Consider the following 26,715-nt stretch of genomic DNA (forward strand, 5'->3'; position numbering starts at 1 on the left):
AACTTTCTTATTTATGGCCCCATCTTCACGAAATTTGGTAGGCGGCTTCCCTGCGCTAACCAAAACCGATGTACGTACTTATTTCAGTGGTATGACGCCACTGTGTATTGAACTTTCCAATGGTCTTTGTTACTTATGTGCCCATCTTCAAGAAATTTGGTACGTGGGTTCCCAACGCTAACTGAATCCTACTTACGTACATATATACATCCATAGCCTGCAGCTCAGTCGCCGTGTGAGGTGGCGTTAGGTCCCCCATCCCCACACCTCCCACGTAGTTGGCTGCCTGCCTATATAAGGCCGTCCATCGCTCAGGTCTCTTCATTCCCTTCCTTGCTTCGCCACGGTATTCACGTCTCCCTGCTAATAACTGCAGCCTTTTTATTTAATCCACGGCTTCTCCGCTGTTTTACTGTTCATTTATTATGATTATAGTTATTGTGTAGGTATTTTAGACTTAGTTTACATTGTTCAGGTACCCATTTCTTTTATCGTTCCAACTGTACCCCCATTAACATGTCTATCGAGGTGATCACCATCGTTCAAAGAACTGTCACTTACCGAGTGGTTTCCATGCCTGGAGATAGCGACTGCCTTTTCCATTCTCTGTATTACATATTGCACGGCCATATCAGACTCACTCTTGATATCCGGAAGAACACTGTGTCTTATGTATTGAATGACTGGGACAGGTTCAAGGTGTGGACTGATGACGGTACAGGAGATAATTATACTACACAGGAGCACTATAAGAGTGAAATGCTTAAGCCCTTCACCTATGGTTCTGCATGTGAGTTGATGGCTGCCGCTGAATTGTTTGGTTGTCGCTTTCAAGTGTACCGAAATGGCCAAATATTTTACACCTTGGACAACCGCCAATGCCTCTTAAACATCTTAGATTCACAGGTGACGATTTGAGTAGTGGACACTTTGATGTTTATGAATGTTTAAACTCTCAAAAGCTGGATGCGAAGTTATCGATGAAACCCATTTCAATTCAAGCGCCTCCAATTTCCAGTAAGGCTCTGCTTCGCAATGACAATTAATAAGTCTCAGGGACAGACCCTACAAAAGGTTGGCATTGATTTGAGGCAAGATTGCTTTTCACATGGCCAACTATACGTTGTATGCTCAAGAGTAAGTTCAGCGCACAGCTTGGTCATATTACAACCGGAGAGCCGAACTGACAACGTGGTATACAAAGAGATCCTTAAATAATTATTGGTATATCTTCCCTCAGTTTAAAAAGGTTTACTTTTCTTCTTAATACAAATTTTAAAGCAGTACTTCGTTGCTGCGAAGCGCTGGTATTTTGCTAGTATAAAATAATTTCTCAACTGAGACCCTCCACCTGCGTCCTTGACCCAATACCAACAAGTTTTTCAAAGAAGTATTGAGCGTGCTAATTGATAGTATTCTTGACATAGTAAACTCGTCATTAGATACGTGGGTCTTCCCAGACTGTCTTAAGACTGCTGTAGTTAAACCCCTTCAAGACAAATAATCTCGACTCCTCTGCTTTTGAAAATTTTAGACCCATTTCTAACCTGCCTTCCTTAAGTAAAATTCTAGAGAAGGCAGTCATTATGCAGCTAAATGACCACCTCAATAAACATGCTATTCTTGATAAGTTTCAGTCGGGTTTTAGAACAAATCACAGTACAGAAACTGCACTCAAAGTAGTAAATGACTTGCGGGTAAATGCAGACAGAGGCCATTTATCTGTTCTCATCCTCTTAGATCTGAGTGCCGCGTCTGATACCATTGATCACAATATTCTTAGAAATGGCCTTAGTCAGTGGGTGGGCCTGTCTAGCAGTGTCTTAAATTGGTTTGAATCCTACCTGACAGGTAGAAAATTCTTTGTTAGTTGTGGTAATTATACTTCAAAGACATGATATTTTATATGGTGTTCCACAAGGCTCTATCCTGGTGGCTTTGGGGATCACGGGAACAGAGCTTAGAAGCTCAACTCTATAGGGGCCCGTGGTCAATGCCAGGGAGCGCCCCAATGCCTGTGGAGCCCTGGCCCTCAGCACTTCCGGCTGGGGGGGAAGAAGACCAGGGAAACTCGGAGTGCTTCCGGCTCCACAGCCGGCACTTCTGCCACATCTGGGAGTGCCGGCTGAAGGTTATCGGGAGGCACTTGGAGCTCGTCCGGGTGAGCTTAAAAGGGGCCACCTCCCTCCATTCAATGGCTGGAGTCGGGAGTGTAGAAGGACAGAGCTTGAAGGAGTGGAGGCGGTGAAGAAGGCATGGTGGTTGAGAGGCCTGGATTTTGAGGTGATTGATGCTGCAGCACTGGGTTGTGAGTCCCACTTGTAAATATTACTTGTAAATATTACTTGTAAATAAACGTGTTGTGGTGCTTTAAACAATGTCTGCCTGTCTGTGTCCGGGCTGTTCCCCAGAAAAGATAAAAGAAGCCTACACTGTTGTTGAAAACAAGGGCTTTCGACAAATGATACAGGTTTTTGAACTGCGGTATGCTACACCAACCAGAAAACAACTGAGTGAAGTTATTGTACCTAGGCTTTATGAAGACCTTAAGCAAAGCATTGCCAGGTACCTCAGGCCAGTGGAGAGACTAGCCCTAACTTGCGACAGCTGAACATCCAGGGCAACAGATTCCTATGTAATAATCGCACATTAAAAACAACTGGGTACCTATCTTGGATGTGTTGCAGACAAGCGTGCTATATGCCAATCATACTAGAAGCAACCTCATTGCCTATATAGAGAGCTGCTGAGATGACTTTCTGTTGTTCGAAAAACCTTTCTAGAATTTCCAATTTGCTGTTCCATTGTGTGACTGCATCAATCACAAGTTTGTGTTTTGCCTAATCCAATAAATGTTGCTTCTCTTTAAGAAACATGGCTAGCTGTACTGCTGCTGTGGAAAAGTTTGCAACACGTCTCATCCAGTAAAGGAAATGGGCAATCATTTAAATTTTCAGAGTAGCCTGCGATACAAAAGTGATCATGTGCACAAAGCAGCTAACTTGAAGTAACTTCACAATAGCGGTGTTATCAGTCACAAATGATCCTCATTTAAAAATGGTTCCTTTTTGTCTGACGACAGTAAGGACACACTTTTGAGACTGATTAACGTGACTGCTACAAGTAAGCAATTGAAGATATGTTTAACATGTAGAATTATAGAAAGAAATGAGTATTCCTGCTGTATATTTAATTTTAACTAATTCAACGTTATTTTAAATGTCCTATAGGGGAATAAATATGGCTAACCATTTAGTTGAAAGGTGTCTACATGGATATTCATTACGCACAAATAGGTTATTGAATAACATCACTTAAGAATATATGATTATTTTATGTTATTTGCAAGATGAAATAGATGCTTTAGATAGATAGATAGATAGATAGATAGATACTTTATTAATCCCAATGGGAAATTCACATTCTTCAGCAGCAGCATACTGATACAATAAATAATATTAAATTAAAGAATGATAATAATACAGGTGAAAAAAACAGACAATAACTATGTATAATGTTAAATATTAACGTTTACCCCCCCTGGTGGAATTAAAGAGTCGCATAGTTTGGGGGAGGAACGATCTCCTCAATCTGTCTGTGGAGCAGGACAGTGACAGCAGTCTGTCGCTGAAGCTGCTCTTCTGTCTGGAGATGACATTATTTAATGGATGCAGTGGATTCTCCATAATTGATAGGAGCCTGCTGAGCGCCCTTCGCTCTGCCACAGATGTTAAACTGTCCAGCTCCATGCCAACAATAGAGCCTGCCTTCCTCACCAGTTTGTCCAGGCGTGAGGCGTCTTTCCTCTTAATGCTGCCTCCCCAGCACACCACTGCGTAGAAGAGGGCGCTCGCCACAACTGTTTGATAGAACATCTGCAGCATCTTATTGCAGATGTTGAAGGAAGCCAGCCTTCTAAGGTAGTATAACCGGCTTTGTCCTTTCTTGCACAGAGCATCAGTATTGGCAGTCCAGTCTAATTTATCATCCAGCTGCACTCCCAGATATTTATAGGTCTGCACCATCTGCACACAGTCACCTTTGATGATCACTGGGTCTATGAGGGGTCTGGGCCTCCTAAAATCCACCACCAGCTCCTTGGTTTTGCTGGTGTTCAGGTGTAGGTGGTTTGAGTCGGACCATTTAACAAAGTCATTGATTAGGTCCCTATACTCCTCCTCCAGCCCATTCCTGATACAGCCCACGATAGCAGTGTCATCAGCGAACTTTTGCACATGGCAGGACTCCGAGTTGTATTGGAAGTCCGATGTATATAGGCTGAACAGGACCGGAGAAAGTACAGTCCCTTGTGGCGCTCCTGTGTTGCTGACCACAATGTCAGACGTGCAGTTCCCAAGACGCACATACTGAGGTCTGTCTTTAAGATAGTCCACGATCCATGCCACTAGGTATGAATCTAATCCCATCTCTGTCCGCTTGTCCCTAAGGAGCAGAGGTTGGATTGTGTTGAAGGCGCTAGAGAAGTCTAGAAACATAATTCTTACAGCACCACTGCCTCTGTCCAAGTGAGAGAGGGATCGGTGTAGCATATAGATGATGGCATCTTCCGCTCCCACCTTCTCCTGATATGCAAACTGCAGAGGGTCAAGGGCGTGTTGAACCTGTGGCCTAAGGTGGTGAAGCAGCAGCCTCTCCATGGTCTTCATCACATGTGATGTCAGAGCAACAGGCCGAAAGTCATTCAGCTCACTAGGACGTGATACCTTTGGGACTGGGGTGATACAAGATGTTTTCCAAAGCCTCGGGACTCTCCCCTGTTCCAGGCTCAGGTTGAAGATGCGCTGTAGAGGACCCCCCAGCTCCGATGCACAGACCTTCAGCAGTCGTGGCGATACTCCATCTGGACCCGCTGCTTTGCTGGCACGAAGTCTCCTCAGCTCTCTGCTCACTTGCGCTGTTGTTATTATGGGTGGGGATGTTTTTCCTATGCTGGTATCAGCAGAAGGATGTGTGGAGGGTGCAGTACTCCGAGGTGAGAGTGAGAGTGGGTTAGGGTGGTCAAACCTGTTAAAAAAGTTGTTCATTTGGTTTGCTCTCTTCACGTCTCTCTCAATGGTGGTACCCCGCTTCGAGCTGCAGCCAGTGATGATCTTCATCCCATCCCACACTTCCTTCATGCTGTTATTCTGCAACTTCTGCTCCAGCTTTCTCCTGTACTGCTCCTTCGCCACCCTGAGTTGGACTCGGAGTTCCTTCTGCACGCGCTTGAGCTCATGCTGATCACCGTCTTTAAAAGCCCTTTTCTTCTGGTTCAAAAGGCCCTTGATGTCACTTGTAATCCATGGCTTGTTGTTAGCATAGCAGCGTACTGTTCTTACTGGAACTACAATGTCCATACAGAAGTTGATGTAGTCAGTAGTGCAGTCAACAACTTCCTCAATGTTCTCATTATGAGATCCCTGCAGGATATCCCAGTCTGTAGTTCCAAAAAGTTCTCTCAGAGTATTCTCAGCCTCCGGGGTCCACTTCCTGAATGATCGTGTGGTTACAGGTAGGACTCTAACTTTTGGTTTATAGTGAGGCTGAAGCTGAACCAGGTTATGATCTCCTTTCCCAAGCGCAGGCAGCGGGGTGGCGCTGTATGCGTCTTTAACGTTTGCATACAGTAAATCAATAGTCTTATTTCCCCGGGTGTTACAGTCCACATACTGGGAGAATGCAGGCAATGTTTTGTCCAGCGTCACATGGTTAAAGTCTCCAGCGATTAGCACAAGCGCCTCAGGGTGCTGCGTTTGTAACTTAGCAACAGCGGAATGGATGATGTCACTCGCTGACTCCACGTCTGCCCGAGGAGGAATGTATACAATAACAACAATGACATAGTTATATAGTATATATAGTAGATGTCATTGCATTGTATTACAACAAGGAGCTCCCCATAATGTGTGGACTCTAATGTGGCAATACATATTTTAGCTAAATTATGGTGAATTTTGAACAAGTACAGTGCTGTGAAATTTTTTTTTTTTTTTTTAAACACTGATATGTTGTTCCATATCTTCCAAATATGGATGTTAACTATTCATTACTAATCAAGTATCTCTTCTTAAATGTCACTATGTAGACTCCTTCAAATAAAGTGTTACTGAAATTTGTCACATTATATTAATGTTCTCTATTCATGGTTAAGTAATTTCTAAAAAGTCACCACTTCAAATATCAGTATATGCTAGTTCAGTCAAGATAAAAGCAATATCGAATCAGAGCATCAGTGCTGATACCCTGCCCTACACAGTAGTAATGCAAACTGCTTTATTCATGCATTCTCTACACTTTCAATAAAATACAACATAAACCACTTGAGCACTAAAACATTAATGCTTCTTGTCTTTGATATCATGTGCAAGGACTTGAGGTCAGATTGATTTTGTAATAAAAGGTTATGCTAGTACACACCAAAACCAGAGAGATTGAGTTGAAAATGTATGGTGCCTGCACCCAGAGCTACGGTCAGGGTATGATATTTGGCAATTGATTAATCACACCTTTGACATAAAGCATGGCAACAATTAATATTTTCCATTTATTAAATAACTCTAGGATCCTTAACTAGATAAGTGGAATAGAAAATAAATGGATGGATTTATTAAAAGAGGGTGGCATGGTGGTCATGTAGTTACCCTGCTGCTGTCTCACAACATCCAATCCAAATGATGTGTATATTATGTTAACCAATATCTCAAATGCTTGTGAACGTGTACGGTATATTCCCAGTTAAAGTCAAACTTACCATTCAAAGTTAACTTTAAGAATTAATCAGTCTTCAGGTTGCAGAGACAATCCTAACTTCTGGAGCAGTTAATTTTAATATATCAATATCTACATACTATATGTTTTTTACTAAGATTACACATTGCTATAATGTTTGAAAATTTAAAATACACCCTAACATTCAATGTAAAAGATGCATGTTTTTAGCAGTGCCAACATTTGCAGTATGGCACCAGGTGGATTCAATTTTTAAATGCATGTACTAATACAATTCAAAGAGTTTGTTTATTCTAACAAATGGGATAGGATAAATGTTACCTCTGTTGGAAAAATTGTCATATTTATATTAAAAATTTGAAATGCAAAATCATTTTGAAAATTTTCCTTAGTGCATCTGATATATTTTGCCACAAAAATATTGAAATACTAGCCAACGCCTGCCGTAGCATACGGCGTTGTAAGAATATGAACGGAAAACAGTGATAAAGGAATTCAGAAATCAAGAATAAATAAATACTTCTTGAAAGACGCAGTGTGTGTGTAGAATTTCCAGCCAAGCAGGATTACATGTGAAAGTGATAAATAAATCAGGCTTTCCGAATTTACGTACTATGGCCATGGCGTCCTGATAGTTTATTTGCATGTATCTTGGACTTCCTGGAAATGTGGACGGTAATATGATCATTTTGCCTACACGTATGTTATTTTCAGCGTTTGCTTGTAGTGCGTCTGATAGTTCTACGTCCAGATCTTGTTGATGTAATCTGAGAATACTGTAGTTGAGACACTCGCCCTCTGTTTTAATATACGCATCTACGACGTACTGTTGAAATAGTTTGTCACTGGAGTGCAAAATACTAAATGTATTCCTCACTGCTAATCTGTACGCATAAAATTGGCATTGAATAAGCCTTATTCGCTTGGCGGTTCTTTTATCGGGAACATGTTGTAAATCTTTGTGCCAGCCAACGTCTCCGTAAGGGAATAAAGGTGGGTAAACCATAGGATCACAACTCATATTAAGCGTGGAAATCTGTTTACAAGAGTTGCCTATGGGATAGATGCAAATGTCCCTTTCGGCAGGCGTTTTGCCATCTTCTCCGACGAAAACTGCTGCAACATCGGTGTGACATGTCGGGGCATTGTATCGTCATAAATCCTGCCTAGGGTTTTCCTTGAAAACCATTCGTACAGATGCTGTTGGATTGGACTGAGCGATTACATGCATGTGTTTGTATGATTTAGCGAAGGGGTTGATGGTTCTGAACATGGAATCTAGCTGGAGAAGTACATTTTCGCCGCATGCAGAGTTTGCTTTATTTTGTAAGCGTATTTCAGTAGCTTGCGCTGTGTCAAAAACATACAACTGTCCATATCCTGGAGAGATAGAAGTGTCAGCGTATAATGGAGAGATTTGGTAATACAGGGTAGGATTCAAAAGTAATGAGCCTCATTTTGTTCTGACGCGAACGTACCTCGCCGCGCGCCCCACTTGCCAGCGACGGCGACGGTGGGTGTTGGCTTCACAACGCAATGGAGCTCCTACCGATCGGCCTTGACGGGAACCTGTGCGATAGTGTTACACGGCGGAATGGAAAGTTCGTTAGAACAACGGTACGCGTTGAAGACGAAGACCATGCTCATTGCCTTCTTCAGAGTGAAGGGGATCATCCACTACGAGTTTGTCCCGCAAGGACAGACCGTGAATGCTGCTTACTACTTGGAAGTCCTGAAAAGGCTGAAAAGAAGCAAGCAAGCGAAGGGACATCAAGGATAGCTGGAAGCTTCACCACGATAACGCGCCCAGCCACACCACCTTCATCGTGAGCGCCTACCTGACCCGGGTGAACGTTCTGGTGGTCCCCCAGCCTCCCTACAGTCCGGACGTGTCGCCTTCTGACTTCTTCTTGTTTCCACGCTTAAAATCAGCGCTGAAAGGAAAACGCTTCGACTCGATCGAGGACATCCAAGCAAATGTCAAGGCAGCCCTTGCAGCCATCCCAGAACAAGCCTACGTGGACGCCTTCGAGTCATGGAAAAGCCACCTACAAAAGTGTATTGATACAGGAGGTGCCTACTTTGAAGACTATTAATTAGTTATACCGATTTGCTCAATAAATTTGTCTTTTTGAACAAAGGCTCATTACTTTTGAATCCTACCCTGTAAATTTGCCCGTGTATTTTAAAACAGTATGGTATGTGGCCAAGAGGCTGAGTTATCTGTGCACCCATGGAAACAAACGCTAGAGAAGAGTTGTATTCTCGAATGTGTTCACGATAATTTTTTTTTTTTTTTATTAAATTTTATTAATTTTTATTGTAATCATTCCATACAAACAGATCAATTTATAACCAAACAAATTAAAAACAAATCAAACCCCAGCCCTGAGAAGGAGAGCTTAGCTAAAGGAGAATTGCTTAGGGCTTTTTAATAATACAACATTAAGCAAAGGAAAGGGAGAAATAAATATATATGTAAATAAGAGATAGAGGAGGGAGTTAAATGCGGTAATGGTTATTTCTCTTATTCTAAAATAATATTGATCAGATCCTGCCAGGTTTTGAAAAAATTTTGTACAGATCCTCTAACTGAGAATTTGATTTTTTCCAATTTCAAATAATATAAAACATCGGTTTCCCACTGACTTATCAGAGGAGAGTTAGGATTCTTCCAATTTAACAGAATGAGTCTGTGTGCCAAAAGTGTACTGAATGCAATCACCGTTTGCTTGTCCTTTTCCACTTCAAGTCCGTCTGGAAGAACACCAAACACAGCTGTTAATGGGTTAGGAGGGATTGTGACCTCAAGGCTGTCTGAAAGGCACTTAAAAATTTTTGTCCAAAATGATATTAATTTGGTGCAGACCCAGAACATGTGACCCAGTGAGGCAGGAGCTTGGATGCAGCGTTCGCAGGTTGGATCTTGCCCTGGAAACATTTTGGACAGTTTTAAGCGAGAGAGATGAGCTTGATACATAACTTTTAGTTGAATAATTCTGTGCTTTGCGCATATGGAGCTCGAGTGAATTCTCTGCTTTGCTACCTTCCACTCCTTTTCTGATATATCGATTAAGAGATCTTCTTTCCAATGTCCTCTTGGATCTTTGAAAGGTAGGGACTCTAATAGGATTTTATATAATGCGGAAATGGTGTTTTTAGTATTTTTTCCAGCATTGTGGAGGGTGCAAGGTGGGGAAAATCGGGCAATTTCTGTTTAACAAAATTTCTAATTTGAAGATAGTGAAAGAAATGTGTAGCGGGGAGGTTGAATTTTGAACATAATTGTTCAAAAGATGCAAATATGTTGTCTATATAAAGATCTCTGAGCATTTTAATCCAAAAACTTTTCCAGGTATTAAAAACTGGATATGTTTGCGAGGGTTGAAAGAGGTGGTTTTCTTGCAGAGGTGCCACAGATAAAAGATTTTCCATCTTAAAATGCTTTCTAATTTGGTTCCATATTCTAAGTGGGTAAAGCACAATTGGGTTATTAGTATATTTGCGAAAACTTGCATTTATTGGAGAGCAGAGCAGGGAGTATAAATAAGTACTACAGGAATTTATTTCTATTGCGGACCAAGCCTGTGTATGTTCATTTATTTGTGTCCAGGTTTTTATGGCTTGTATGTTTGCTGCCCAGTAATAAAACTGAAAATTAGGTAGAGCCATGCCACCTTCTGCCTGAGGTCTTTGTAGGGTTGCTCTTCGGATACGTGGGTGTTTTGAGTTCCAAATGAATGAGGTTATTGTTGAATCTAACTGTTTAAAAAACGATTTATTGATATATATTGGAATGTTCTTAAATAAAAAAAAGAAGTTTAGGAAGGATATTCATCTTAACAGTGTTAATTCTTCCGGCTAGAGTGAGATGAAGGGTTGACCATCTATCCAGGTCTTGCTTAATTTTTTCCATACAGACGGCAAAATTTTGTTGATAAAGAGCTTTATGTTTACTTGTGATAATTACCCCTAGGTAGGGCTGCACGATTAATCTTTTTTTCTCATGATAACGATATTTATGACCCACGATCAGTTAATAAATATCGTCGCGATTTTACAGTATAAAGACCAAACTGTTTTTTATGGGTTGAGTTTACGGATTGGACTGCGTCACTATGACGTTACTGCGTCTAGATTGCAAGCGCTTTCTGAAGCAGTAGAAGTCAATAGCAGCAATAACAGTCAGTCAGAATAAACATATGATGGCGGAGCAACGCGAGGAAGGTGCAGAAGTACGATCGTTAGTTCCTAAAAAGGGGTCACACTCAGTTGTCTGGAACTATTTCGGTTTCGAGGAATGTGATGTTAATCAGGTACGAGTCTTGTGCAAACTTTGCTCCTGTTCCGTCCAAACGTCCCAAGATAACACAACAAACCTCATCAACCACCTTAAAAGCCACCACAAAGTACACTATCAAGAATTTCAACGACTGAAGGCACAAACAGCAACAACAAAAAATTACCAGCCATCCACAACACAGACAACAATATCAGGGACATTGTTCAACACAATACCATATCTGCCTAGCTCGCAAAGACACCGGGAAATAACAGAGGCGATCACGTATCATATAGCCAAGGATATGTGTCCAATAACCACCGTGAGCAGTGAGGGGTTTAAAAAAATGATCGCAACACTTGATAAAAGATATAGCATTCCCTCACGCAACCATTTTTCCAATGTTGCGCTGCCCTCGCTGTATGCGAAATGCCGAAAAGAAATAGAAAGAGAAATTCTCAGGCTCAGCCTTGAATATTTTGCTGCCACGACCGACTTATGGTCAAGCAGAACTGCGGAACCGTATTTGAGCTTGACAGTTCATTTTATTGACAGCAAGTTTGAGATGAAAAGCAAGCTTTTGCAAACTTCGTTTTTCCCACAAGACCATACAGCGGAGTTTATTGCAGTGGGCCTCAAAGAAGCGATGTCCACTTGGGGCTTGGTGGAAGACTTGTGTGCATCACAACGGACAACGCAGCTAATATGATTAGGGCAGCATCTGTGAATAACTGGCCGAGGCTACACTGCTTTGGTCACAGACTTCATTTAGCCATCGGTAAGTTGTATGTTTTTTTCCCAGATATACTGAAACAATTTGACAATTTAAAAATATTAATTGTTGTTGTTGTTTTAGTGATATTATAATCAGGGGTGCACATAACTGGTACGCAGGTACACATGCGTGGCAAAAATGATGAACGCGTAACGTCATTTTGTTACTACAGCGCTTTCGCGTACAAAACAGAAGAGCTCTTGACTGTGACCGTTTTTTGACAGCGTGCGATTAAAATTTCACCTTCACCATTTGTTTTATGTCCTTTCGGTTTAGGTACTGCGTTTATGTTCGAAAAGTGTTTATTCCTCCGACTCAGGACCCTATTCTGCACTGGCGGAAAGCACCATACAAAGTGGTTTCGTTTTGAAATAAAATAATTTTGCGTGTTTTCCGCTTGTGGCAGTGGTAATTTTTAAATGAGGCGCAGCTGTGCGCATTTTCGGCTACTTTAAGACAGCCAAATGACAGTGCGCTCTTCACCAACAGTCTTTAGTCAGTGACATTATTTATTAAACGATATTTAAGCGCCACGCACTCACGTGATATTAGATACGTACTCAAATAGCATTTTATTTTATTTCGGTTTTATCACAAAAGAACAACTGATTCTTTCATACCATTTTTAATGAAATGCAATACATTTGTTTAATGCATATTACGCTCAAGACGCAACCTTGTGTTCCGTCAAGTTGCACAATGACGATAAAAACCACAAAACCTTAAGGGAGCGATCTGCACTTATTAAGACCTCGCTGCGGAGTGCGTACCAAACACCAGCTCCTGCTACTCACCTGAGGAACACACTCAAAAAGTTATATGCACCCCTGATTATAATGACAAATTATAATGACAATGAGTCATATGTCTACAGTATAATAATCATCATTTTTATTCTGCTAATCTATCAAATTAGATACATTTAAAAGTTAAAAAATATTTGATTAGTCAAATACTATTATGTTAATGTTTGTGAACCCAGATGAGTTTAGAATAAGTGAGTGTTTATTATTTATTAATAAATATTTGATAATTGTCTTATGTAGGTGTATATAATTAGTGAAATAAAAAACTTTTTTTTTTTTTTATTTCTGATCAAAAGTTGCATAAACAACAAGAGTCTTCCTGTGTCTTACTGTTTTTTTTTCTGATCATGTTTATTTCCTGAAGAGAATGCCATGAAGGATCCAAGAATTGACCGGGCTGTGGGGCTCTGTAAAAAGTTGGTGAGCTCCTTCTCTTACAGTTGGAAGCGTAAGAGAGCGTTTTTAGCTGCACAAAAGGAGATGAAACTCCCAGAGCACTCACTGAAAACAGAGTGTCCAACAAGGTGGGGATCACGTCAGGCCATGTGATAGAGAGAATCATCGAGCAGCAAAAGGCCACTGCACATGTCCTGTCCTCTGACAAGAAGTCTCGTCATCTTATCTCAACATGGCAGGACATGGATGTACTAGAGGCAATCAACAAATCCTTGCAGCCTCTAGTTAACCCTTTAACCGCCAACTCCCTAAATATTCCCCACGCCAGGCGAAATCTGAACAATTTTCGTTTTTTTTACTTTTTTTACATTTTTTTTACATTTTTTACATTTATTCAAGCAGTATTGACCACTAAATGTTGTGCAAGTTCTAGAAATGGGCAAACACATAATCAAATACAAAATGTACCTTTTCTCAGGCTTCTGGATTTATTGTCAACTACAAAACGGAACAGTCAAAAGTAATTCAAAAGTCAAAAGTAGTTCAGTCAATCATAGTTTCATTCCCAGTATTTGAGTTTGCTGTGCCACAGGCCAAAGCAGGGAACTGCACAAAGTCCTGGATTGCTGGGACACTTTGAGCAGAAGGTCTTGACGTCTCTACGCTGACCCTTCTTTGAACAGACACGACAGCGTTTTTCTGAAAGTCCAAAGTCCTTACATTCATCTGGCAACACTGCTGAAATACTACTCATAGGATCCTCTTTTCCAGTGTATACACGAAATCTATAAATGTAACCTGAATTCTCAGCTAAGCAAAACATCTTGATACCAAACCGTGCCCTTTTCAATGGTAGATACTGTCGAAACTGTAAGCGGCCCTTCCACAACAATAAACTTTCATCAACTGCAACTGACGGTCCTGGCATGTAGGGCAACTGAAATGCTTCAAATAAATGATCAATCAAAGGACGTAGCTTGAACAAGCGGTCACGGTTTGGATCTTTCTTATCTGGCTCATTTCTGTTGTCATTCAAATGAAAGAATTTCAGCAGCAAAGAGAATCGGTTACGTGTCATGACAGCTGCAAAAATAGGTGTTGCATACATAGGATCTGTAGACCAGTACATCTCAATATCTGGTTTTCTGATTATTCACATCAACATCAAAATCCCAATGAATTTTTTCATTTCGTTTTCATCAGTGTCAAACCAAGCACGAACACGGGAATGTGGAGGTAAATTGGGATTTTTCTCAATAAACTGTGCTGCATACAGATTTGTCTGATGAACAAAATGTCTGATCAAATCAGGTGACACAAACAGCTCATAAAACTGCTCAGCAGTGTAATTGTTTACATCAACAATAAAGCCACACGTTGCCTCAAACGGATGCAGAAAAGGTAGTTCACCACGGGCAGCAGCCCAGCTGAGATGCTGGGGATACACCCACTGAGCGCCGTCATCCGATGCGTCTTCATTCACAGTATCATGCAGCGCACGTTGCTGCTCATCATTGTCGCTAAAATCTTCTTCAGAACTACTACAATCATGATCAGAACTGTCCAAAATCGCCTGCAAAGCCTCACTTGAAGTCAGTTTACGTTTCACCATATTCACAGCTGTTACATGCGAATCACGTCACATGACCAGCCAAAACAACCACAGACTTGTCGAAATACAACGTAGTAATAATACCCACGCCAAACCGTCAGTTATACTACTTGCCAGGCATTCATATAACCACAGGCAAATGTGCCGGATAATTCTGGCAGTATGGCGTTAGCAATAAAACAACGGTGCCGGATATATCCGGCAGAGGGCGGTTAAGGGGTTAATTTTACAGATACACTGTCTGGCGAGAAGTACGTCAGCGTGTCATTTGTTAAGCCAGTTCTTCATCTTTTCAACGCATCAATCTTGAAAGTTAAGGATAATGATACTGACCTGTCAAGAGCAATCAAGTCTAAAATTTTGGAGTACCTAAACGAAAAATACAGTGACCCAGACATCCAAGCTCTATTGGACATGGCATCTACGGTGGATCCACGATTTAAGATGAGATACACGGCTGAGGACAACAAAACAACAATTCAATCCAGACTCAAAGCTGAGATGCAGACTTTGGTAATGATGGTAATAAAAATGAGCTGCACTGAGATCTATATTAGTGTTTTGAGTCTCAATTAGTTAAATTTGTTCTAAATGCCTTTTTCTGTGTTTAGGTGCCACCCCAAGAAACAGCACAAGAGACCAGCGAGGAGGATGCTGAAGCTGGATGTGCCCCAAAGAAAAAGATGACTTTAGGAAGCTACTTTAAAACTGCTGAACAAGCCTTGCCACATAACAACCAGAAATCCAGTGGAGCCTGTGAGCTGGAATCTTACTTGCAGTCAAGCTACCTGGATAGTGAGGGGGACCCATTACAATGGTGGAAAGAACATGAAAAGATCTACCCAAGGCTTTCAAAAGTGGAAAAAAAATACTTGTGCATACCAGCCACAAGCTCTCCTTCAGAGAGGGCTTTTAGTTCTGGTGGAAATGTAGTTACTTGCTTGCGGTCTTCCCTAAAGCCCGATCAAGTTGACAGGCTTGTGTTCTTAGCCAAAAATCTGTAACATGTTGTAAACATTTTTTATTCTTATTTGATTTTATTACAAGTTGATGTAAAAGAGGCAGTTTAATTTTATTTATTTACCACAGCTAAGAAAAACTCTCCATTCTAAACATGTTCGGTTTGTTTATTTTTCTTTATTTGTGGCTGTAAAGTGCAATAAGAATACACAAGTGAATAAAAGTTCATTACCAAAGGAATAATCGTCATAATTAATCGTGATAAAAATTTTGAGCAAAATAATCGTGATAATCATTTTTTCTGTTATCGTGCAGCCCTACCCCTAGGTATTTAAACTGATCTGCTATGGTAAAAGGTAGGGTGTCCAATCTGATATGATATGCTTGTGAATTCACTGGAAAGAGTATACTTTTATTCAGATTAATTTTCAGACCAGAAATCTTTTGAAATTCTGTTAGTACTGTTAGAACTGCAGGCACAGTGTTTTCTGGGTCTGATATATATAAAACCATATCATCTGCATATAGAGAAATTTTCTGTTCCAGTCCTTCTCTGACAATCCCCTTTATCTGATAAGAATTTCGGCAGTGAACCGCCAGTGGTTCAATGGCGATTGCAAACAGCAGTGGTGACAAGGGACATCCTTGTCTGGTGCCACGTTCTAGCTTAAAGTAGTCTGAGCAAATGTTATTAATACAAACTGAAGCTTCTGGATTGGTATACAGTAGTTTGATCCATGCACAAATATTCGGGCCAAACCCAAATTTCTCCAATGCAGTGAAAAGGTAGTTCCATTCAATCATATCAAATGCTTTTTCTGCGTCTAATGATAGTAATATCTCTGGGGTGTTTGATTTTGCTGGTGAATATATAACATTAAACAAGCTTCGGAGATTGGAAGATAGATGTCGGCCTTTAATAAATCCAGTTTGATCCTGTGATATTACAGAGGGCAGCACTTTCTCCATCCTTCTAGCTAGAATTTTTGAGAGTATCTTAACATCATTATTCAGGAGTGAAATTGGTCTGTATGATGCACATTGTAACAAGTCTATTTTGTTTAGGAAAGACGGTGATTAATGCTTGTCGAAATGTTTGAGGTAGTATTTGGTTGTCTCTAGCTTCTGTAAATGTTGCCAATAAGAGGGGAGCTAGCTGAGTGGAGAATTTCTTATAAAATTCTACGGGGTAACCATCAGGGCCTGCTGATTTCCCGCTTTGTAATGACTTTATAGCATCTAGTAATTCTGTTAGCGTCAGAGGTTTATCCAGTTCCTCAGCACTTAAAGCAACTATTTGTGGTGTCTGTAATGTATCCAGAAATGCATTAGATTGTGTGTTGTCTTCTTTGAGCTCAGTAGAATATAAGGATTTATAATAATCTCTAAATGTGTGCATTATATTTTTATGGTCTATTTTTATTTCTTCTCCATTCGTGTTGGTAATTACTGGTATTGCATTGCGAACTTCTTGTTTGTGAATTTGTTGAGCTAAAAGCTTATTAGCTTTTTCTCCGTGTTCATAGTAATGATGTCTAGACTTATAAATAAGTTGTTCAGTTTCTTTAGTTGTTAAGATGTTAAGTTCTGTGTGCAGGGCCTGCCTTTTCTTGTGGAGAACTTCGCTTGGACGCCTGGCTTGTTCTTCATCTATTCTAGTAATTTCGCTTCTTAGCTCTGATATTTTCTTGGTTTCTAATTTATTTCTGTGGGAAACAAATGAAATAATCTGTCCTCTTAAGAAGGCCTTTAGAGTTTCCCAGAGTGTTCCTGCAGAAACCTCTGTGGGCGTGTTTGTCTCTAGGAAGAAGCTGATTTGTTTGGATATAAATTCTGTGCAGTTCTCGTCAGCTAATAGAAGAGGGTTAAGGCGCCATCTGCGAGGTGAGTGTGAGGGGCTTATTGATTTTAGCTCCAAGACTAGAGGTGCATGGCCAGAGATAACAATTGTGTCGTATTTGCATGATTTAATTGTAGACAAGAAATTATTATCAATAAAAAAATAATCAATTCTTGAGTAGCTATAATGCACTGGTGAGTAGAACGAATATGTTCTTGAGTTTGGGTTAAGAAACCTCCAGGGGTCTGATAAGTTGTGTTCACGATAATTTTTTGCCTCTGATGTTTGCTGTGTAAGAAGCTGTTGTAAAGACACAGGTGGCTCCCGCAAAGGTGGTAAAGCTACTTTACCGTTGTGGCAGCACCTCGAGTATTTAGATAGGATAGATAGATATTTATTGTCATTGTCACTTTTACAAAGGAACAACGAAATTGAAGGTGCAGTCGACTCAGTGTGAGGAATAAGAGTTAAAAAGACAAAAATAGAGAAAATAATAACAAACCGAATAGTAATAAAAGTACTTAAAATATACAAATTGCACTTGTTGACTTAAGGTCTATATTGCACATTGGTAGAATGATATGGAGCAGTTTTATTCTGAGTTCAGGGCCATGATTGCTTTTGGATAAAAGCTGTTTTTAAGGCGGTTTGTCCTGGTTTTCATTGCTCTGTATCTCCTGCCCGATGGCAAAAGCTGGAAGAGGCAATGACTGGGATGTGATGAATCCTGTGAAATGTCTATTGCTTTTTTGCGGCACCGGGAGGTGTAGATTTGTTCCAGAGTGGGGAGGGTACAACCAATTGTTCTCTCCGCTGTCCTAATGACCCTGTGGAGCGCTTTCTTTTCTGAGGAAGTGCAGCTGCCGTACCACACACACAGTCCATACGTGAGCACACTCTCGATGGAACAGTGATAAAAAGCAAGGAGCAGGTTTTTTGGGAGATGGTTCTTTCTGAGAATTCTCAGAAAATACAGTCTCTGCTGCACCTTCTTCAGCAGCTTCTTGGTGTTGGCGCTCCAGGTCAGGTCATCCTCCAGCTCAATACCTAGAAACCTGAACACTGGGACCCTCTCCACACAGGCCCCGCCAATGATGAGTGGCTGGATGTCAGTTTTGTTTTTTCTAAAGTCAATAACAAGCTCCTTCGTTTTTGTGGTGTTGAGGAGCAGGTTATTGACTGTGCACCACTCTGACAGACGCTCCACCTCGTCCCTGTATGCCAGCTCACCCTCCTTGCACGAGATGAGTCCGACCACCATTGTGTCATCTGCGAACTTTATAATCTTGTTGCTATGGTGAGTGGGGACACAGTCATATGTGTAGAGGAGCAGGCAGAGCACACAGCCCTGCGGCGTTCCGGTGTTGAGGCTGAGAGCAGTGGATGTGTGGAGACCCAGCCTGACCCTCTGGGAGCGACCAGACAGGAAGTCCAGTATCCAACTGCAGGTGAGTGATGGAAGTCCCAGATCTGCCAGTTTGGACACCAGTCGTTGTGGGATGATGGTGTTAAACGCCGAGCTGAAGTCTACAAAGAGCAGTCTGGCGTAACTCCCCTGCTGCTCCAGATGGGTCAGGGCAGCATGAAGGGCTGTGGCTACAGCCTCCTCCGTGGATCTCTTTGCTTTGTAAGCAAATTGAAATGGGTCCAGGTCTGCTGGCAGGCAGGCGATGATATGACTCCGCACCAGTTTCTCAAAGCACTTCATGATGACAGATGTGAATGCCACTGGGCGGAAATCATTCAGACTGTTCGTGATGGATTTTTTTCGGCAGCGGAACAATGATTGAGGACTTGAGGCAGGATGGGACAGTGGCCTGGGACAGGGACTGGTTGAAAATCCTAGCATTTGTTTGATGCATTATGCTCAGGAGGCCAGTATAGTGCGTGACATGGAAGACGATGAATAGAAATCGAGAAATGCCGTGTCGGCTGCGTGTGGGCGGGACCCGTTTTAAAGTGGAAGCAGGACAAAACAGAAGAGAAATACAGTATATATAAGAGATTCTTCTGAATAGGGTTTTTCCCCCACAACTCCAGTAATCGCCCAAGGATAGTAAGCCAATTCAACAAAGGGAACTTTGCCACCCCTAGCCAATTTATGAATTTACATACATAATTTCACATACATGTCTTATTACAATCTCAAAATCCAGAGCAAACCCATGTGAACCCAATGGAAAAAAGGCAAATTATACAGTGTCTATGCTTGCAATAAAACTTTTTATATATGTAAATGCAAAACCATTAAATAAATAAAAACATTAGTGAAGTAAAAAGAAAAACAATCACCTCTGTTTTGCTGGGGTCAGCTTCTTCAGTTCCTGTTTTTTCACCTGATGATACATCTTGGCAGACTTTTCAAAAAGACGCTTCAAATTACCATAGGCTCCATCAAAGGGCACCTCAGATTGGATGCTGAAACAACAACAAAATCATGCTTCTTGAAAAGGTTACTACAAAAAGAATTAGCATTTTGGTGAACTGATCAAAAATATACAAGTCAGCACAACAAACACTAGAAAATTACAAAAGTAGGCTATTCACAATAGCAAATATTTTCAAGATCTTTTTATGAGCTATCTAAAATACACCAAAATCTTGAAAGCTGCCTAGAAAAATGGATGAATAATTTCTGACATAAAGGAGACTAGAAACATCTGTGTGATAAAAAAAATGCAGCGCAATGTTTGTGATTTTCATTCTATGAGTTCTCCTTTAAAATGAGACCTGTTTGGCTGCAAGCTTTTCTTCATACCAGGTTCATAATTAAAGTTATTTTACCTCTAATGAATCTAACTGTTTAATTAGCTGGTCTCATTTCTTCGTAATCCAACACTTAAAAAAGAGCAGCAGTATGAGATTTACAGTCTTAAGAAAAACAAATCTTCATATATTGACATAGTTTGAAGTTCTTTAATGAAGTAGACTCAATCTTGGACACCCACTCACTGACCCACCTATTTATATCCCACACACAAAGTCTGTTCAAACATGTTAAATGTCTATCTATGCAACATAAGGAATCAAATATAATCTATAAGTTATAATTTAAAATTACAAATCAAACAATTCAGATATGATTAAAGTGCACAGACTAAAATATGACACTGCCCCCTTTTAACCCAAATCTCTTCATTGAACTTTTAGTTGGTATAACTCCTATAACCTTGCTCTGCTTAGTAAGTCATATATTCTGATACAAATTACCAATACAGAAATTAATTTACAGATTTGCAAACATTAAGGGGTGAATTCCATAAAAAACACTGATAATTTGCATACCAAAATATGAGGTAGTGAGCAAAAGATGAAATTGTGTTAGATGGGTCCACTGAATTATCTTTATATATAATCTTCATTTGGATCTTGATCTTTGTCCGCGAATTCACTGCCTTGTGTGGTGTTTCTGCTGTGTTCAGTAGAGGGAAGTAGTGATGGAGGAGGAGAGGAAGTGAGGGGCAGGATCGTTAGAGTGTGGTGATTAAAGAGGATTGAACTAAAGGAGATTACGTGCTGTTTGTACTGGCTGAATACACAACACCTTGGTTGTTACTTTTGTTTACAAACACTGTCGATACCACTCTTTATCTGGCGTCAACACCGTGCTTTGTGTTTAGATCTGGCGTCGACACCTGTTTCGTTGTTGGGACCGTGGTTTTTTGTGTTTCTATCGACCGTTGTTGGCAGCACTTCGTCCAAATCGAATGTTCACCCACTTCATGGAGTCGGCAGTCAGAGTATGTAAGTCGGACACACTTCTGTGATTTTCCATCAGTTGGCGTTTGGAGTTCAAAAAAGAAACATCGGTTCTTCCTTACTCTTTGGATTGCCACAAAGCAACCTGCGAGACTGGAGAAAGGTTGAGAAGAGATTGTGAGAGAGAACGACAGCGTCATGAAAACGAGACGGACTGTGAACGGAGAGAAGCAGAAATGCTCCTCCACCACCACATAATTACTATTCAGACAGTGATTCCGAGTAGGCCGTTCCTATCGAATCAATGTCCAAGGGTTTTGTTTTGTAATTTTGTTTCCCTTATAAAAAATCATAATGCTGTGTGACGAAGGGCCCAGTTCACGACTCGCAGCGGCGTTTAAACAGGGAGCCCATCACAGACAACTTTAACATGCGCAACATAGTTGGGCGCACATGGCTAGTCTTATATAATACGCTACCGTGGCTGTTCGTTTCTCTGTCCAGGATTTTAAATCACCTGTAGCTTGCAAAAAATTTTGAACTGAAATTTGATACACATATACAACAAGACGTCTACTATCCACTTTCGGGGTGATGACTGACCTCCAAGGTTATTCCTCTTTGTATTTTTATTTTATTATAGAATCAACTCTTGGCAGCAGTCAGCAGGGTGGCTGTGTGTCGCATGTGTACAGGCACCATTCTCATCCCTACCACCTTAGCTGTCACTTCCCTTACCTCTTCATATCTTAAAATCATTCTTGAGGCAGATTAAAGACTCAAGTGCCAGCTTAAGAGAAAAATTAAGGAAAACGTCCTAAGTAATTGAAACACAAACACTGACCTAATCAGTTTTAACACGAAAAGATGCAGACGAAAGAAGAAGAAGTAGGCCGCTAGGGTGGAAAAAAGAAGAGCTGCTCAGAAAGCAGCAAGGGCATCAACCTCTGAGCAAACAAATGCTCAGAGAAAGAGTATGAAAGCTATAAATGCTCAAGTCAAGTGTATTCACTGCACATTATTGCGCAGTGTACGGTTACTGGTATTTTATAATTAACAATACATTTTATAGAACAGAATTTTTCTAGTCTTGCCTACCTAAAAAGAAAATGTGACAAAAGACAATTTGAACATTCTTTGTAGTACAAAAAGTTGAGTATTACTATCAGTTATAACTAAGTGCCAGTGGTCACATTTTACTACTACAAAACAATTCCCCTAACATGGTATGTTTTAATCAAAAAATTGACAAAAATATATTACTCACCATCGCAAGTAGTAATAAGTAGCCTCCACATTATAATACTTGCTTCCAGCTAACGTTCCAAGCTGGTTAAAAGGCATTCCTAGAATGGAAGAACGCATAATAGACATCAACAAGTGTGATCAATCTACAACACAGCAAGTCTTGCAAGTTTAAATATTCCACAATGACAAGTGTATATTATTATGAAGAGAAAAAAAGCAAAAACCTATATTTACCTATGTTTGGTGACACTGATAAAGCTTGGTGATAAAATCTCTCTGCAAGTAGCTCTGCATCTACACCTGCTAGCTCATTCTGGTAACGGGCTGAAAGAAACATGAATGAGGAAAACTAATTTATTGCAGTTCAACATCAAAAGTCAAAAATCATGTAATATTTTAACAGAAAATATATATTGAGAACAACTAGATAAAGCACATTATTTCTATATGGCTCTCATTTAAAAGATAAAAAAAACAGTCCTCACTTTTTGAATATGCAATCAATTTTTTAAATCACCTTTCATGCTTTTTATAAGCAATTAGGCTTGGAAAATGAATAGGTAGATGGATTGACAATCCAGCTCTGCAATTATGACTAGAAAAAGAGGAACCAGAAAGAAGTTTTAATAATATTAGTGTTTTTAAATTTTCTGGAAGTGAAATCATGTATTTCATATACATTTTGTCTGCTTATCAACAAATTCTCACACATTCTTGAAATCCTTGTAAGATGAACTGTACCATTACATACTATCTACCAGACATTTTACTGATAAGGATTTACTTTTTAACCAAAAAATAAACAGTCCCTTTTTGCACTGAATTTTCTCTTCAAACGGGACTCAACTGGATTCTGTGCAAGAGTGTAGAAAGTTGTAAGTTACAAAATTTCACAACTGAACCTTAGGAATTTGTTAGGGCCAATTTTAATCCATTGTACCTGATTTCTAATGCAAAATTGCTATTTTAGAATTTCAGTATGCACATTTAAAAACTGATTGTTGTATTATTTCATTTAAATGTTAAAAAAAAGATTTTCTTAATTTGAATTTACATCTCTCTATTATAATAAAAAAATCTTGGGTCGAGACGTGATCTTCTTGGAAAGACACTTTGACGTCCCGCGAGACTAGACTTTACAACCTTTGGAAGCAAGACCCGTGAGATGGTCACTTTTGCATGTCACACCCTACTTACAAACAATTTAAAAGAAGATCATGGACATCTAACCTCTCAGTTGTTAGAATGCTTTTGGCAGACACACTTCATGCGCTCCCAGCTCTTAAAATTTTTTTTTTTTTTTAATTTTTATTGTAATCATTCCATACAAATAGATCAATTTATAACCAAACAACTGAAGACAAATCAAACCCCACCCCTGAGAAGGACAGCTTAGCCAAAGGAGAATTGCTTAGGGCTTTTTAATAAGGCAACAATAAACAAAAGAAAGGGAGGAATAAATATACAAGTAAATAAGAAATCGAGAAGGGAATTAAATGCGGTAATAGTTATTTCTCTTATTCTAAAATAATATTGATTAGATCCTGCCAGGTTTTGATAAAATTTTGTACAGATCCTCTAACTGAGAATTTGATTTTTTCCAATTTCAAATAATATAAAACATCGGTTTCCCACTGATTTATCAGAGGAGAGTTAGGATTCTTCCAATTTAACAAAATAAGTCTGCGTGCCAAAAGTGTAGTGAATGCAATCACCGTTTGCTTGTCCTTCTCCACTTCAAGTCCGTCTGGAAGAACACCGAACACAGCTGTTAATGGGTTAGGAGAAATTGTGATACCAAGGCTATCTGAAAGGCACTTAAAAATTTTGGTCCAAAATGATGTTAGCTTGGTGCAGGCCCAGAACATGAGACCCAGTGAGGCAGGAGCTTGGTTGCAGCGTTTTCAGGTTGGATCTTGCCCTGGAAACATTTTGGACAGTTTTAAACGAGACAGATGAGCTCGATATATAATTTTTAGTTGAATAATTCTATGCTTTGCGCATATGGAGCTCAACTGAATTCTCTGCTTTGCTACCTTCCACTCCTTTTCTGATATATTGATTAAGAGATCTTCATCCCAATGTCCTCTTGGATCTTTGAAAGGTAGGGACTCTAATAGGATTTTATATAGTGCGGAAATGGTGTTTAATTCCTCGAAGTTGAGCAGTATTTTTTCCAGCATTGTGGAGGGTGCGAGGTGGGGAAAATCGGGCAATTTCTGTTTAACAAAATTTCTAATTTGAAGATAGTGAAAGAAATGTGTAGCTGGGAGGTTGAATTTTGAACGTAATTGTTCAAAAGATGCAAATATGTTGTCTATATAAATATCTCTGAGCATTTTAATCCCAAAACTTTTCCAGGTATTAAAAACTGGATATGTTTGCGAGGGTTGAAAGAGGTGGTTCTCTTGCAGAGGTGCCACAGATAGAAAGCATTTTAAGATGGAAAATCTTAAGTTGGTTCCATATTCTGAGTGAGTAAAGCACAATTGGGTTTTTAGTATATTTGCGATAACTTGCATTTATTGGAGAGCAGAGCAGGGAGTATAAAGAACTATTATAGGATTTTACTTCTATTGCGGACCAAGCCTGTGTATGTTCATATATTTGTGTCCAGGTTTTTATGGCTTGTATGTTTTCTGCCCAGTAATAAAACTGAAAATTAGGTAAAGCCATGCCACCTTCTGCCTGAGGTCTTTGTAGGGTCGCTCTTCGGATTCGTGGGTGTTTTGAGTTCCACATGAATGAGGTTATTGTTGAATCTGTTTAAAAAACAATTTATTGATATATATTGGAATGTTTTGAAATAAAAAAAGAAGTTTAGGAAGGATATTCATCTTAACCACGTTAATTCTTCTGGCTAGAGTGAGATGAAGGGTTGACCATCTATGCAAGTCTTGCTTAATTTTTTCCATACAGACGGCAAAATTTTGTTGATAAAGAGCTTTATGTTTACTTGTGATATTTACCCCTAGGTATTTAAACTGATCTGCCATGGTAAAAGGTAGGGTGTCCAATCTAATATATGCTTGTGAATTCACTGGAAAGAGTATACTTTTATTCAGATTAATTTTTAGACCAGATATCTTTTGAAATTCGTTTAGAGCTGTTAAAACTGCAGGGATAGTGTTCTCTGGGACTGATATATATAAAACCATATCTTCTGCATATAGAGAAATTTTCTGTTCCAGTCCTTCTCTGACACCCCCTTTATCTGAAAAGAATTTCGGCAGTGAACCGCCAGTGGTTCAATGGCAATTGCAAACAGCAGTGGCGACAAGGGACATCCTTGTCTGGTACCACGTTCTAGCTTAAAGTAGTCTGAGCAAATGTTATTAATACAAACTGAAGCTTCTGGATTGGTATACAGTAGTTTGATCCATGCACAAATATTCGGGCCAAACTCAAATTTCTCCAATGCAGTGAAAAGGTAGTTCCATTCAATCATATCAAATGCTTTTTCTGCGTCTAATGATAGTAATATCTCTGGGGTGTTTGATTTTGCTGGTGAATATATAACATTAAACAAGCGTCGGAGATAGGAAGATAGGTGTCGGCCTTTAATAAATCCAGTTTGATCCTGTGATATTACAGAGGGCAGCACTTTCTCCATCCTTCTAGCTAGAATTTTTGAGAGTATCTTAACATCATTATTCAGGAGTGAAATTGGTCTGTATGATGCACATTGTAACAAGCCCTTATTTTGTTTAGGAAAGACGGTGATTAATGCTTGATGAAATGTTTGAGGTAGTATTTGGTTGTCTCTAACTTCTATAAATGTTGCCATTAAGAGGGGAGCTAGCTGAGTGGAGAATTTCTTATAAAATTCTACAGGGTAACCATCAGGGCCTGCTGATTTCCCGCTCTGAAGTGACTTTATAGCATCTAGTAATTCTGTTAGCGTCAGAGGTTTATCCAGTTCCTCAGCACTTAAAGCATCTATTTGTGGTGTCTGTAATGTATCCAGAAATGCATTAGATTGTGTGTTGTCTTTGAGCTCAGTAGAATATAAGGATTTATAATAATCTCTAAATGCGTGCATTATATTTTTATGGTCAATAATTTCTTCCCCATTTGTGTTGGTGATTACTGGTATTGCATTGCGAACTTCTTGTTTGTGAATTTGTTGAGCTAAAAGCTTATTAGCTTTTTCTCCGTGTTCATAGTAATGATGTCTAGACTTATAAATAAGTTGTTCAGTTTCTTTAGTTATTAAGATGTTAAGTTCTGTATGCAGGGCCTACCTTTTCCTGTGGAGAGCTTCACTTGGACGCCTGGCTTGTTCATCTATTCTAGTAATTTCGCTTCGTAGCTCTGACACTTTCTTGGTTTCTAATTTATTTCTGTGGGAAAGATATGAAATAATCT

The 26,715-nt window shown here is 39.8% G+C and overlaps 1 protein-coding gene across 1 annotated transcript in view; it reads right to left on the reverse strand.

Annotated features, from left to right (window-relative positions):
• Window positions 1-26,715, reverse strand: part of smg5 (SMG5 nonsense mediated mRNA decay factor) — a 204,232-nt gene that overhangs the window by 103,392 nt on the left and 74,125 nt on the right. Inside the window, exons 6-8 of the mRNA XM_028794085.2 lie at window positions 22,582-22,671; window positions 22,367-22,445; window positions 19,693-19,818 (exon numbers count right to left, since the gene is read on the reverse strand). Of these exons, the coding sequence (XP_028649918.1) occupies window positions 19,693-19,818; window positions 22,367-22,445; window positions 22,582-22,671 (295 nt within the window). The remainder of the gene's footprint in view (window positions 1-19,692; window positions 19,819-22,366; window positions 22,446-22,581; window positions 22,672-26,715) is intronic.

Source organism: Erpetoichthys calabaricus, chromosome 2 (assembly GCF_900747795.2).
Source record: "Erpetoichthys calabaricus chromosome 2, fErpCal1.3, whole genome shotgun sequence".
NCBI classification, from domain to species: Eukaryota; Metazoa; Chordata; class Cladistia; order Polypteriformes; family Polypteridae; genus Erpetoichthys; species Erpetoichthys calabaricus.